The sequence below is a fragment of the Cebus imitator genome, unplaced genomic scaffold, assembly GCF_001604975.1.
Source record: "Cebus imitator isolate Cc_AM_T3 unplaced genomic scaffold, Cebus_imitator-1.0 Scaffold99, whole genome shotgun sequence".
Classification (NCBI taxonomy): domain Eukaryota; kingdom Metazoa; phylum Chordata; class Mammalia; order Primates; family Cebidae; genus Cebus; species Cebus imitator.
Window position 1 is genome coordinate 4,942,274 of NW_016107414.1, and position 14,701 is coordinate 4,956,974.

Sequence of the window (14,701 nt, forward strand, 5' to 3'; positions counted from 1 at the left end):
TAGAGACGGGGTTTCACCGTGCTGACCAGGATGGTCTTGATCTCTTGACCTCGTGATCCACCCGCCTCGGCCTCCCAAAGTGCTGGGATTACAGGCTTGAGCCACCGCGCCCGGCCTAATTTTTTGTATTTTTAGTAGAGATGGGGTTTCACTGTGTTAACCAGGATGGTCTCGATCTCCTGACCTCGTGATCTGCCCATCTCTGCCTCCCAAAGTGCTGAGATTACAGCCGTGAGCCACTGCACCCCACCATCTCAGACGTTCTTAAAGCATGTTCCAGGAACCCCTAGGGATCTTGAAACCCTTTCAGGGACGTCTATAAAATAAAAACTATTTTCATAGTAAGATATTATTTGCCTTTCTCTCATCTCATAATTGTACGGAATTATACCAGAGGCTACCTGACATATGATATCACAAGAAATTGAAGAAGCAAATTTCAGAATCTAGGTTTTGGGGTTTTTTAATGTTAGACTTTAAAGAGATTGCAAAAAAGTAAAACAATACCATCCTCATTATTCTTTTTTATTTTAGGATAGCTATTTTACATTAAAATGTGTTATTTATGTTAACATGTAATGGGTTCAGGCTGGGTGTGGTGGCTCACACCTGTAATCCCTGCACTTTGGCAGACCAAGGCAGGAGGATCACTAGGTCGGGAGTTGGAGACCAGCCTGGCCAGCATGACAAAATGCCATCTCTACTAAAAATACAAGAAATTAGCCAGGCATGGTGGCAAACACCTGTAATCCCAGCTACTCAGGAGGCTGAGGCACGAGAATTGCTTGAACCAGGGAGCCAGGTGTTGCGCTGAGCTGAGATGTCACCACTGCACTCCAGCCTGGGTGACAGAGCAAGACTCTGCTTCAAAACGTAAAAATTTAAAAAATGTAATGGGTTTATAATTGCTATTATTAAATAAGTGTGGTAGGCAAAATAATGTTACCCCCAAAGATGTCCTCGTTCTCCTAATCTCTGAAACCTGTGAATATGCTACCTTACATGACAAAAGGGACTTTGTGGATATGATTAAGGATCTCTTGAGATGAAGGGACTAGTCTGTGTTATCTGTGTGGGCCCAGTGTAATGACAAGAGTCCTTATGAATAAAAGAGGAGGCCAGGTATGGTGGCTCACACCTATAATCCCAGCACTTTGGGAGGCCGAGGCGGGTGGATCACGAGGTCAAGAGTTCGAGACCATCCTGGTCAATATGGCGAAACCCCATCTCTACTAAAAAAAAAAAAAAAATTAGCTGGGCGTGGTGGCCCACGCCTATAGTCCCAGAGTCCCAGCTACTCGGGAGGCTGAGGCAGGAGAATTGCTTGAACCCAGGAGGTGGAGGTTGTGGTGAGCCTAGAGCGCCATTGCACTCCAGCCTGGGTAACAAGAGCGAAACTGTCTGAAAAAAAAAAAAAAGAAAAAAGGAAAAAAAAAGAGGAATGGGCCAGGCATGATGGCTCCTGCCTGTAATCCTAGCACTTTGGGAGGCCAAGGCAGGTGGATCACTTGAGGCCAGGAGTTTGAGACCAGCCTGACCAACATGGAGAAACCCCGTCTCTACTAAAAATACAAAAATTAGCTGGGCATGGTGGTGCGTGCTTGTAATCCCAGCTACTTGAGAGGCTGAGGCAGGGAGAATTGCTTGAACCTGGGAGGCGGAGGTTGCAGTGAGCCAAGATCACACAACTGTACTCCAGCCTGGGCAACAAAGTGAGACCCTGTCTCAAAAAAAAAGAAAAAAGAAAAGAAAAAAGAATGTAGGAGGGACTGTCAGAGGAGATGTGACAATGGATAGAGAGATCAAAGTGATACAATTGCAGTCTTAGGATATAAGGAAGTTATGAGCCAAGAAATGCAGCTTCTAGAAACTGGAAAAAGCAAGGAAAAGAATTCTCTAGAGCCTCCGGAAGGAACACAGCCCTTTGGTTTGATTTTACTTTGATTCTAGTGAAATCTGTTTTGGACTTCTGACCTACAGAACTGTAAGATAATTTGTCATTCAAGCCACTGAGTTTCTGGTAATTTGTTACAGCAACAATAGGACACTGACACAATAACTTTTTAATTTTTCACAATTTTAATTTTCAAGAGAGTAAATACCAATAGATATAATCCATAAAAGGAAAAGCCTCTCTGGGATCCCCAACGATTTCTAAGAGTGTAAATGGGTTCTGAGATGAAAATGTTTAAGAACTACTGCTCTAAATATTAATAAATCCTGGGTCTGTCTTGGCACCCTCTCCTTTGACCTTAGCTCTTGCTATTCTTAACTGCATAGACTGGCTTTGTCTTTGCTAAAGTCTTCCCCATTGTTTAAGATCCATCTTATAGCCTCCCTGCTCATCTGAGATCACTCCAGAGACTTCTCTCAACTTTTAACTGCCCCAATGAATAATTTATCTGCCTTGCCTTATTTATGTCCTGTGCTTGTCTCCTTATTAAATGTGAACTTCTTGAGACCAGGTGTTTCACCCTTACCCATTTCACCCAGTAAGTAATGTTGTATATTGTATATGCATGGATGATGTTGGATATTCCCTATGGAGAAAATCTCGGGCAGTGGGATAGAAGAGACAGTTTTGTTGTGGGGTTCCCCCCCCCCATTTGAAACATCAGAAAAAATATATATACTCACCAATTCTCAAGAATAAAATAAGGAAGGTAGAATTGTTCAGGGAAAGTCGAGATGCTGTTGACAAAATGACCAAATGACATTGTTACTGATTTTTTAAAAATAATGTGTGTATGTGTGTGTAGTATCTTTAGAATATTTACATTCATTTGATATAGGTGACAATCCAGTTTTCTTCCAAAACAATTTTTTGAAGACAAGCTCTCACTGTATGGCCCAGACTGGAGTACAGTGTGGAGTACAGTGGTGTGATTACAGTTCACTTCTAACCTTGAACTCCTGAGCTCGAGCAATCCTGCCTGGCCTTCCAAGTGGCTGGGACTACAAAAGCACACCACCACAACTGGCGAATTATTTCTTTTTTTATCTCTCTTCTTTTTTTTTGAGACGGAGTTTCATTCTTGTCGCCCAGGCTGGAGTGCATTGGGGCAACCTTGACTCACTGCAACCTCCGCCTCCCAGGTTCAAGTGATTCTCCTGCCTCAGCCTCTGGAGTAGCTGGGATTATAGGCACCTGCCACCATGCCCAGCTAATTTTTTGTATTTTTAGTAGAGATGAGGTTTCACCATGTTGGCCAGGCTGGTCTTGAACTCCTGACCTCAGGTTATTCATCCAGCTGATGAATTTTAAAATTTTTTTGTAGCTAGGGTTCTCACTATGTTGCCCAGGCTGGACTAAACTGGGCTCAAGCAATCCTCCCACCTCAGCCTCCCAAAGCACAAAATGATTTTAAATATTGTTACTAACATCTTCCAGTTTTGGAAGGTTAACATTCATTATTTTCTCAAATGAATTTAATAAAAAGAGCAAAAAGAAATCTTCAACTATGTTGTGTACTTTGTCTTTCAATTACATAATTAGAATTTTATTTTTCTTTTTCTCTTTTTTCTTCCTTAAACATGCATGCCATTGTAGAATTTCTTTAATTAAAATTTTTTTTCTTTTTCTTTCTTTTTTTTTTGAGGAGTCTTGCTCTGTCGCCCAGGCTGGAATGCAATGGCACGGTCTCGGCTCACTGCAACCTCTGCATCCCGGGTTCAAGCGATTCTCCTGCCTCAGTCTACCGAGTAACTGGGACTACAGACATGTGCCACCACACATGGCTAATTTTTGTGTTTTTAGTAGAGACAGGGTTTCACCATGTTGCCCAGGCTGATCTCTAACTCCTGACCTCGTGATCCTCCCGCCTCGGTCTCCCAAAGTGCTGGGATTACAGGTGTGAGCCACTGCGCCCGGGCTTTTTTCTTTTTTTAAGACGGGGTCCTTCGCTTAAAATATTTGCCCAAGCGGGAGTGCAGTGGCGTGATTGCATCTGAATGCAGCCTCGACCTCCAGGGTTCAAGCGATCCTCCCACCTCAGTCTTCCGATTAGTGTAGCTGGGACTACAGGAGCGAGCCACCATGTCTGGCTTCAATAAGAATTTTTTAAATAGAAATTTTGTAGAAGCGTCTATAGGCAGTTGTTTCACAGCGGCGAAGGGCAGAACCTGGCGATGACATTCAATAAAGGTTGAGTGGACCACTCCTTTGTTCTTTTCCTCTTCCTTGACTCCGCCTCCTTGCTTTCTCTACGTTTCCTTTTCTCTTGTGCTTTTAAACCCAAAGCGGCCGCCGTAGACGAAGTTGGCAAGATGGCTGCCTGTGCCTTTGTTGGTGCGGTGAGAACGGCTTCAGGTTGGTGTAGAGTGACCTGCTCTTTGCATGCCTTCACAGAATGGGGAACTGGTGCAGGATGGAATGGGCGTTTAGATTGAAGGTTAACAAGTAAAAAGGGTCGTTATTTAAGATAAGAGGGTCGCGCCCAATTTTCTCTGAGGCTGTGTGACCGGCAGCCAAGGTCCCCGACTCGCACTCGGGCGGGCCTCTTGTGTCCCGCATTTTACGCTTCCTTGCTAGCTTTTTCTTCCCTAGAAAACAAGCCAGAGAAACTGGGGCGAAGAGGGCGAGGGAGACCAAAAAGGCCCACCTAACTTTCTGATTTAGAGACTAAGACCTGCTGCCATTCACGACCTTTGACCTTGAGAATTAATTTCTCCTAACTTCAGATTCTACACCTGTAAAATGGGGGTAATACCACCTACCTGGGGATTAAATGAGATCATGCACGTAAAGCGTCTTGGGAAGTGCCTGACACATAGTAAGCTTGAAGGCTAATTTTTAACCACAGCCCCCGGCACAAGGGCTGGCATGAGGACTTCTTGACTGAGATAGCAGAAGTAAAAAGACTTCTTGACTGAGATAGCAGAAGTAAAGAAGTTAAGTTGCCGTCACTGCCGTTTAGTACTTGTTGCAAAAAGTTAAAGAGTATCTAAATACCGTAGGATGCTCAGTAAGTTACTTTCACACAAGATAAGTTAGGATAAAATTTTGTGGAAGAATATACGAGATTAGTAAAGAAAATGCAACGATGTAAATTTTCCCGTTAGAGAAAAGCTTTTTTTATGTGGAGCATTTTTTTTGTGTTCGCGAAATATAGTACATATAAAGATAGTTGTGTATAGTATGCATGAATGGTTTGACAATTCTAAAGCAAACACCTGTTTAACATTCAAGTCAAAACACTGCACCACCAGAATGCTCCTCTCCACTGTGTATCAAAATTCTCTGCTTCCCCCAAATAGAAGCGCTGTTCTGATTTTAGTAATTACTATTAGGTTGCCTGTTTTTCCTATAGTAGTTTTAGCATCTGTATGTGCATCTCTCAAAAACATAGTTTTGCCTGGTTTTGAACTTCACATGAATTGACTCATACAGTAAACTCTTTAGTGTCTTCTTTTACATTGTGACATTCATTCATTTTGCATAACTATAATGCTTTCTCATTGCTATGTAATATGATATGACTGTTCCACAATTCTCCATTTCCAGTTTGGGGCAGTTAGGTACAAAGCTGATTTGATCTTGTCCTGGCGAATGAGTGTAATTGTTCCTGAGGGTTTGTGTGTGTGTTTGTAAAACTAGCTGTGGAATTGTTGGGTCGGAGAATATGTATATATTCAGCATTGCCTGGTATTGCCAAACTGTGCCACATCCTCACCAACACCTGTTATTGTCAGACCTACAAATTTTTGTTCATCTAGTGGCTTTGTAATGATATCTCACTGAGATTTAAATAAGCATTTCTCTGATTAGTGACAAGCTGTAGTGTGTTTACACATGTATATTGGCCTTTTGAATTTCTTTTATGAAATACCCACTTAAATATTTTGCCCATTTTCCTATTGGGTTGTCTTATTTAGTTAGGTTTTTTTTTTTTTTTTTTTTTTTTTTTTTTTTTTTTTTTTTTTTTTTTTTTTTTTTTTTTTTTTTTTATGTGTATCCTTTATCTTCTCCCACTCCCGCTAGTCTTTTTACATTATTCTGGAGTGTCTGTTAACGAAAAGTTATTTTTCATCTGCTTGAATTTATAGTTCTTGTATTTTTTAAATAGAAGATGTAGGTAGTTATCAACTTACTATTTAGATTCTATTGTAAACATTTTAAAGAGTGATGAGACAGCTTATTTTTAAATGTCAGTATTTTAAATATGTGGGAAATTATAGCTTTTTAAGCAATTTAAACTATTTGATATTTTAGATATTAATAATTTGTGAAAGGGTAGTTTTTCAAAATTCTTTTAGAAAACATGAGATCAAAAATCTGTCACACTCTACTCCTCTCCCACCCAGTGCAGTTGATGTCCCCCATTCAGTCCTTTGATTCATGCCACACAGGGCTATTTGTAATTCCCCAAATGTGCATCATCACCTTTGTGCGTCCTGTTCCTTCTGTCTCTTCTTACCCTTTCAAAACTTTGGTTTTGTGTTACCTCTTTTGTGAAAACATCTGTGTTCTCTGTACAAGAGTATGTTTAGAGTAGACTAGTCTGTGAAAATGCCCAGACGGGGACAGAGAATTGAAGGAAATTAGTTACTTCCCTTTAGGTACTGCACTTTTGTTAACAAAGCTAGGCTGTTAGGTTTCCATTACAGGCTTAATCACATGATTGGTCCACCAGATGGTGCAGTAGATAGAGCCTCCCGCCATCTTTTCCCAGGAATTGCTCTCAACTAAGTTCCCCGTTCCTGTTGTTCCAGTAACCATTTTTTTCTAACTTCAGTGTATTTATTCCTGATTTTGTCTTGCCAGTTTTGATCTGTTTTTTCTTCCTCGCGCCCCCCAACAAGATGGCGTTTCGCTGTTTTTGCCCAGGCTGGAGTACAATGGCGCGATCTCAGCTCACTGTAACCTCTGCCTCTGGGGTTCAAGTGATTCTCCTGCCTCAGCCTCCTGAGTAGCTGGGATTACAGGTGCCTGCCACCACTCCTGGCCAATTTTTTGTATTTTTAGTAGAGACAGGGTTTCACCACGTTGGCCAGGCAGGTCTTGAACTCCTGATGTCAGGTGATCCACCCTTCTCGACCTCCCAAACTGCTGGGATTACAGGTGTCAGCCACCACACCCAGCCTGTTTTTCTTTCTTAACTAAAATCACTTGGAGTTCTGATACTCCATCTCTTCACAAGTACATTAACAAGCCATTGTTCCCAGCTTGTTTTTTTATGAAAATTGATAAATATGCCTTATGCAGCCTCAGGATCTTCATAAAATTGAGAACAAAAGAATTTGAGTTTTTAAAATATTTTTAACTGAGTCATACCAAAATCCGATGACCTATGAAAATTGGAACATTTTCTTTTCTTTTTTTTTCTTTATACCCTTGGTGCCAAACCAGAAAATTGGAACATTTTCTTGTTTACAGTCCTCCAATGCACTTCTTCTTTCAAAGATAACCTCCTACCTTATTACATCTGCACATCTTTTCAGTTCTTTGAGGTTTAACTTATTTATACCCGGAGACTTTAATTCCTTCAGTGGGCAGAGAATTTGATTTCCAGAGACTCTATGTAAGGGCTGTCATCAGTTTTCTGCTCCACTGTTTATACTATTTTCAGTTGCAAATTATTATCTCATTTTTTGGGATGGGGGGAGACAGAATCTCATTCTGTCACCCAGGCTGGAGTGCAGTGGCATGATCTCAGTTCACTGCAACCTCCACCTCCTGGGTTCAAGTGATTCTCCTACCTCAGCCTCTGAGTAGCTGGGACTATGGGCACGTGCCACTCTGCCCAGCTAATATTTTTGTATTTTTAGTAGAGATGGGGTTTCACCATGTTGGCCAAGCTGGTCCCGAATTCCTGAACTCAGGCGATCCAACTGCGTTGGCCTCCGTAAGTGTTGGGATTACAGGTGTGAGCCACCTCACCCCGCCCTGCTATCGCTGATGGAGAAAAGTAAAATAGAGTTTTAAGATGTTCTTCATCAGCCGGCCACCTGTTAGTATACAGGTTAGGCATCTCTCATCTGAAACTTTTTGAGTACCAGCGTGACACCACAAGTGGAAAATTCTTTACCTGACCTCATGTGATGGGTAGCAGCCCAAACTTTGTTTCATGTACAAAAATTATTTAGCCTAGCGCGGTGGCGCGTGCCTGTAGTCCCAGCTACTCAAGAGGCTAAGGTGCGAGGATCGCTTGAGCCCAGGAGTTCTGGGCTGCAGTGCGCCATGCCAATCGGGTGTTTGCACTAAGTTTGGCATCAATATGGTGACCTCCCGGGAGCAGGGGACCACCAGGTTGTCTAAGGAGGGGTGAACCGGCCCAGGTTGGAAACGGAGCAGGTCAAAACTCCCGTGCTGATCAGTAGTGGGATTGCAACTGTGAATAGCCACTGCACTCTGGCCTGGGCAACATAGCAAGACCCCAACTCTTAAAAATAAAAATAAAAATAAATAATAAAAAGGAAAAAAATTATTTAAAATATTGTATAAAATTAACTTCAGCCTATGTGTATAAGATGTATATGAAACAAACGAATTTCATGTAAGATATCTCCTTTATGCAAAATTGAAAAAAATCCAGAATACTTCTGGTCACAAGCATTTCAGATAATATTCAACCTGTATCATCTTTGCTAAGTATTCCTCTTCTTTATTATCTGCCATTAGTATTCATTATATGTTTTCTCTGTGCTAAATATTTTCCAAGCACTTTACATGCTTCATTTCATTCAAGTCTCATTACCTCTTCATAATTAACTTTATTTAAATTTGAGGAAACTGGGGCACAGAGAGGTTAAGTAACTTGCCCATAGTTACACAGCAAGGAAGTCTGTGAGCCAAAACCATCTGATTCAAACCCTAGCACTGCTACACCACATGGCCCCTCATCTGTTACATGAAATCATTGCAGTGGAAAATACGAGAATAGTTCTAAGTCCCAGCTGAGTGTCAGACTCAGATGGACCATTAACAGCTTTATTGAGGTAGAATTTACATGCCATAAAATTACCCATTTTATGTGTACAGTTTTAGGATTTTTTATTAATTTAACAAGTGGTAGAACCATCACCACATTTTCTTTTTTGGTTTTGTATCAGTGTGTTTTTTTAAATACATTAAGTTCTCAGGACATTCTCATCCTGTGGAACTTCTATAGCACGCACAATTTTGAGTCTCATACTAGACTTTAGTCAGAGTTTACGGGTGGAGTCAGAGCTCCATGAGTGATTCTAATTTGCAGCCATGAACTATTAGTCTGGCCATAGTGGGAAGGACTGGTAAGAGGACTGCATCCAGACCACACATCTAGCTCTCTGAAATCTGCCTTCTGACCTGGTCCATCTCACTGCCCACTCTTCCCCAGGCATCTCTGATAGTCAGGCGAGCAGTCTCATCCTCAGGCAGGTCTGGTCCTCAACCTGTACATGTACAGTTGACCCTGGGAACAACACAGCAGGTGGGGTGTCAACTCCCACGCAGTTGAAATCCAAGTATAACTTTTGGCTCCTCCAAAACTTAATTACTAATAGCCTACTGTTGGCCAGAAGCCTTAACAATAATAAAAACCATTGAATTACATATATTCTCAGGCCAAGCATAGTGGCTCACACCTTTAATCTCAGCACTTTGGGAGGGCAAGGCAGGTGGATCGCTTGAGCCCGGGAGTTCAAAATCGGGCTGAGCAACATGGCAAAATTCTGTCTTTAGTAAAATTAACCATGCATGGTGTTATGTTCTGTAGTCCCAGCTACTCGGGAGGCTAAGATAGGAGGATTGATTGAGCCCAGGAGGTCAAGGCTGCAGTGAGCTATGATCATACCACTGCACTCTAGCCTGGGCAACAAAGCGAGACCCTGCTTCAAAAAAAGAATTTTAAAAATATATATTTTGCATGTTATGTGTATTATATACTCTGACAATAAAGCTAGCTAGAGAAAAGAAGGTCATAAGGAAGAGAAATTGATTACTGTTCATTAATTGGAAGTGGATCATCATAAAGGTCTTCATCATCTTTACATTAAGTAGGCTGAGGAGGAGTTGGTTTTGCTGTGTCTGGGATTGCAGAGAAAGAAGAGGTGGAGGAGGTAGAAGGAGAGGCTGGACAGGCAGGCGCACTTGATGTAAATTTTTTTGAAAAAAATCTGTGTGTAAGTGGCCCTGTGCAGTTCAAACCCATGTTTTTCAAGGGTCACCTGTATTTGTTTCAGTCCCTGTGCTTTTGCTTATGTTGTTCATCCTGCCTGAAATGTGTTGCTCCTCTTCTAAGGGCCTGTTCACTTTCTAGAGGAGAACCCAAGTGCCTCTTCTCTTTTCTTCAAGATTCTTTCTCTTGCCACTCTTGTCTCTTCAGGAAGGGTCCAAGCTCTTGTATCCCTGACCTGCCATTGTACTGTGTGTGAGAGTTCTGTCTCACCAGAATATAAGATCTGAGAGGTGGGAACATAGATTACACACATCGTTTTTCCTAGTACTGGACATAGAGCTAGCAAACATCTGACTGGATTGTGATGATGGTTGCACAGCTCTCTAAATTTTCTAAAAATTGTTGAATTGTATATATAAAATGGGTAATTATTTTATGGTTATACCTTAGGTGCTAAAAGCTTCCAGGTGAATCTGATGCTCAGGGCATGTTAATTTTGTGTAATACTTGGTGGCATTGATACATCTCCTAATTTTTAATATCTGGATGCATATTTTGGAGTATTATATTAAGTATATATGCTTCTGTCTTCACAGGAATCCTACGGCCCCTAAATATTTTGGCATCTTCAACCTACCGAAACTGTGTCAAGAATGCCTCTTTTATTTCTTCATTGTCCACTGGACGTTTTGGTCATATTCAGACACCAGTTGTTTCCTCCACTTCCAGACTTATCACATCTGAGAGAAACCTGACATGTGGGCATACTTCCGTGACCCTTAATAGGTAGAGTATCTTTCTTTCTTTCTTTTTTTTTTTTTTTTTTGAGACAGAGTCTCACTCTGTCACCCAGGCCGGAGTGCAGTGGCATGATCTCGGCTCACTGCAACCTCTACCTCCTGGGTTCAAGCGATTCTTCTGCCTCAGCCTCCTGAGTAGCTGGGACTGTAGGCGAGTGCCACCACACCCGACTAATTTTTGTATTTTTAGTAGAGATGGGGTTTCACCATATTGGCCAGGCTGGTCTCAAACTCCTGACCTCATGATCTGCCTGCCTCGGCCTCCCAGAGCTCTGGGATTACAGGCACGAGCCACCATGCCCAGCCGGTAGGATATATTTCAGTAAATGTGATGCTTAGACAAACTTTCCAAGATATTTATGCCTGCAAAGGTATCCTAGAAGTAGGTGGTATTCTTTGCCCACCTGCAGTTAGTTGTGCAGACTGACTTTTGCTTGATTGAGTGGGAGACTCTAACTGACATCCATGTATCTAGGTGCCTATGGCAGGAAAGTGCCAAACACAGCATGCTTCTGATGTTGTATGTATGCTTTCCTGCATGGAAGCTGTCATCCAAAGTGGAGGGTGAACAAGATGCTTAGCTTATAAGGCTGGGTTGCGTGTGTTGGTCATTCAGTCAGCAAACATTCAGTTAAACACCCCGGTGCCTAGCACTGTACTTGGCAAAAAGGACACAAGGATAAGCAAGTTGAAGTCCTTAAGGAGTCTGCAATCTGGTGGGAAGATGGGTAAGAAATCAAAGTATGATAATAGAGTGAATTCTTTTACAGGGACTGAGGGGGTGGGTTTTAGAAGACTTGTGAGTTGGTGATTGTTGCTATTCTTATTCATGTTTAGTCTCATGGATCATTGGAAGTAACATTGTATATGAAAAGTTAGCTCCATTCCTTTGGAGCAGCTTCACTAATTTCTTATTATAGATATGAATTTTAATCCTTTAATCAGTCTGATTACAAGCTAAAAATTTTAAAATATATTTTAGAGTGGCCCCCTTGCTTCCAAGTGTCCTGAAGCTGCCAGCCAGATCTCTAACATACTTCAGTACACAAAAAGGCAAGAGAAAGACTGTGAAAGCTGTCATCTACAGGTTTCTTCGACTTCATTGTGGCCTTTGGGTAAGGAGAAAGGTAAGTCTTCACACTGTTACTTATTTGAAAAAGGAGTATGAATAGATTAAAATGAAGCGGAATTCAGCTGGATATGATGGCTCACTCCTGTAATCCCAGCACTTGGGGAGGCCAAGGCAGGCAGATCACTTGAGGTCAGGAGTTCAAGACCAGCCTGGCCAAAATGGTGAAACCCCAGCTGTACTAAAAATACAAAAATTAGCCGGCTTTGTGGCAGATGCCTGTAATCCCAGCTACTTGGGAGGCTGAGGCAGAAGAATCACTTGAACTTGGGAGGCAGATGTTGCAGTGAGCCAATATTACACGACTGTACTCCAGACTGGGCGACAGAGTGAGACTCCGTCTGAAAAAAAAAAAAAAAAAGAAAGCAGCAGTTCCCTTTTATTACTTGGAAATTAAATAATTCTTTAAAGATCAAAATCTGGTTCCCTGTAAAAATAAAATAGTTGGCAGAACTTTCTTGCTGTTTAAAAGGTTGAGAGGATTCTCCCATCTTATAAACAGTCTTAAATTTGTAAATAAATGGGTTGATTGGAACTCTCAGCTCATTTCTCTATTGAAACACTGTGGTGGATGGTTTTCTACACCAGTCAAAAGAAGCTCATATAATCCATAAGTAGCTAAACTAAAGTTCTGATGGTTCTGAGTTTTGTGAATTTGGGACCATTGGAAACATTTCTTACCTTTTGTGTGTTGTTTTTTCTATCGCCCATGCTGGAGTGCAGTGGTATGATCTCAGCTCACTGCAACCTCTGCCTCCTGGATTCAAGCAATTCTTTTGCCTCAGCCTCCCAAGTAGCTGGGATTACAGGTGTGTGCCACCATGCCAGGCTAATTTTTGTATTTTTGGTAGAGAATGGGTTTCACCATGTTGGCCAGGCTAGTCTTGAACTCCTGACCTTAAGTGATCCACCTGCCTCAGCCTCCCAAAGTTCTAGTATTATAGGCATGAGCCAAGGCGCCTAACCACCCCCCCCACCCACTCACTTTGTTTTTATACCAGTTATTTCCAGGTCCTCATCTAGCCCTCGGCAAAATAAAATGGGTGGATTTCCTTGCCTTCCTTTCCATTTACCTCTTACTGGGCTCTGGAGTCCTCATGTTACTGTAAAGGACCTGATCATACTCTCCAATCATAATCCTAGTTTCATTTCAGGGCTCTCAAAAAGTATACCATGTATAGAATGCCCTGCTTCTTCAAAATCTAATTTTCAGAGGAAAAAAAAAATCTGGGTAGATTAATTTATACTAGTGTGTAAAACAGTATTTTCCATGACATGGTTTTATCCAGTAGTCCTTGATATTTATTGTTTATTTCCTTCTTCTTTTTTTTTTCTTTTTTTGAAGTGGAGTTTTGCTTCTGTTGCTCAGGCTGCACTGCAGTGGTGTGTTCGCAGCTCACTGCAACCTCCACCTCCTGAGTTCAAGCGATTCTCCTGCCTCAGCCTCTTGAGTAGCTGGGATTACAGGCGTGCACCACTGTGCCCAGCTAATTTTTTTGTATCTTTAGTAGAGACAGGTTTCTCCATGTTGGTCAGGCTGGTCTGGAACTCCCAACCTCAGGTGATCTGCCTGTCTCAGTCTCCCATAGTGCTGGGATTGCAGGTGTCAGCCACCACGCCTGGCCCCTCCTCCATTATTGAATCTGGAGATTGTCTAAAAAATTTGAAGCATTTTCATAGTGGTTCCATTCCATGAATAATCTTTAAAGGATCCTGGTGATAATGAGCAGGACAGCAAATTAGGTATTTGTACGTCAGAGATCCATAGTAACCTCGTTTGGCCTGCAAACTAAAAAATTACTATACAAATGTAGAGATTTGGTTTTGAATCTTTGCATTTAAAATTGTAAGCAATGAGCGGCAAAAATCTAACTTCCAGCGTTTTAAAACCAGAACTCTTAAATAACCTTTCCTTATTTTATCACTGTTCTTACAGAAGTTGATGGTCACAGTGATGATACTAAGACATGTCAGAAACCCATGGCACGTTCTCAGCAAACAGCCATGGCTTTGTTCATTTGGTATTGTGCCACAAAGAGCCCTTGGCTTGAAAGGACCCAAGGACTTGCTGTGTGGTTTCAGCCAAATGTTAAGCTGGGTGGCACCTAAGATCCCTTGTGGTTTAAACAAGCTATGATTATAGTGTTGGTTTTATTTTTTGTTTTTTTGAGATGAAGTTTTGCTCTTGTTGCCCAGGCTGGAGTACAATGGTGTGGTCTCAGCTCACTGCAACCTCCGCCTCCCAGGTTCAAGTCTCCCGAGTAGCTGGGATTACAGGCATGCACCATTATGCCTGGCTAATTTTGTATTTTTAGTAGAGATGGTGTTTCTTTATGTTGGTCAGGCTGGTCTCCAACTCTAGACCTCAGGTGATCTGCCCGCCTTGGCCTAGTTTATATGTTCAATCTAATTTTCCTTGTCTTTAAAAATAAATTATTCAGCCGGGCGCGGTGGCTCAAGCCTGTAATCCCAGCACTTTGGGAGGCCGAGGCGGGTGGATCACGAGGTCAAGAGATCGAGACCATCCTGGTCAGCACGGTGAAACCCCGTCTCTACTAAAAACACAAAAAATTAGCTGGGCATGGTGGCGCGTGCCTGTAATCCCAGCTACTCAGGAGGCTGAGGCAGGAGAATTGCCTGAACCCAGGAGGCGGAGGTTGCGGTGAGCCGAGATC

General features: G+C 42.0%; 1 protein-coding gene across 3 annotated transcripts in view; it reads left to right on the plus strand.

The window, feature by feature from the left end:
* Positions 1-14,701, plus strand: part of MRPL35 (mitochondrial ribosomal protein L35) — a 21,602-nt gene that overhangs the window by 5,555 nt on the left and 1,346 nt on the right. For 2 of the 3 annotated variants that reach the window (XM_037741367.1, XM_037741366.1), the window contains exons 2-4: positions 4,241-4,309; positions 10,694-10,883; positions 11,880-12,024. In XM_037741367.1, the coding sequence (XP_037597295.1) occupies positions 4,267-4,309; positions 10,694-10,883; positions 11,880-12,024 (378 nt within the window). In that variant the 5' untranslated portion in view covers positions 4,241-4,266. Of the gene's footprint in view, positions 1-1,965; positions 1,985-4,240; positions 4,310-10,693; positions 10,884-11,879; positions 12,025-14,701 lie in introns of those variants that run through there. The other variant, XM_017536637.1, reaches the window with a different exon arrangement.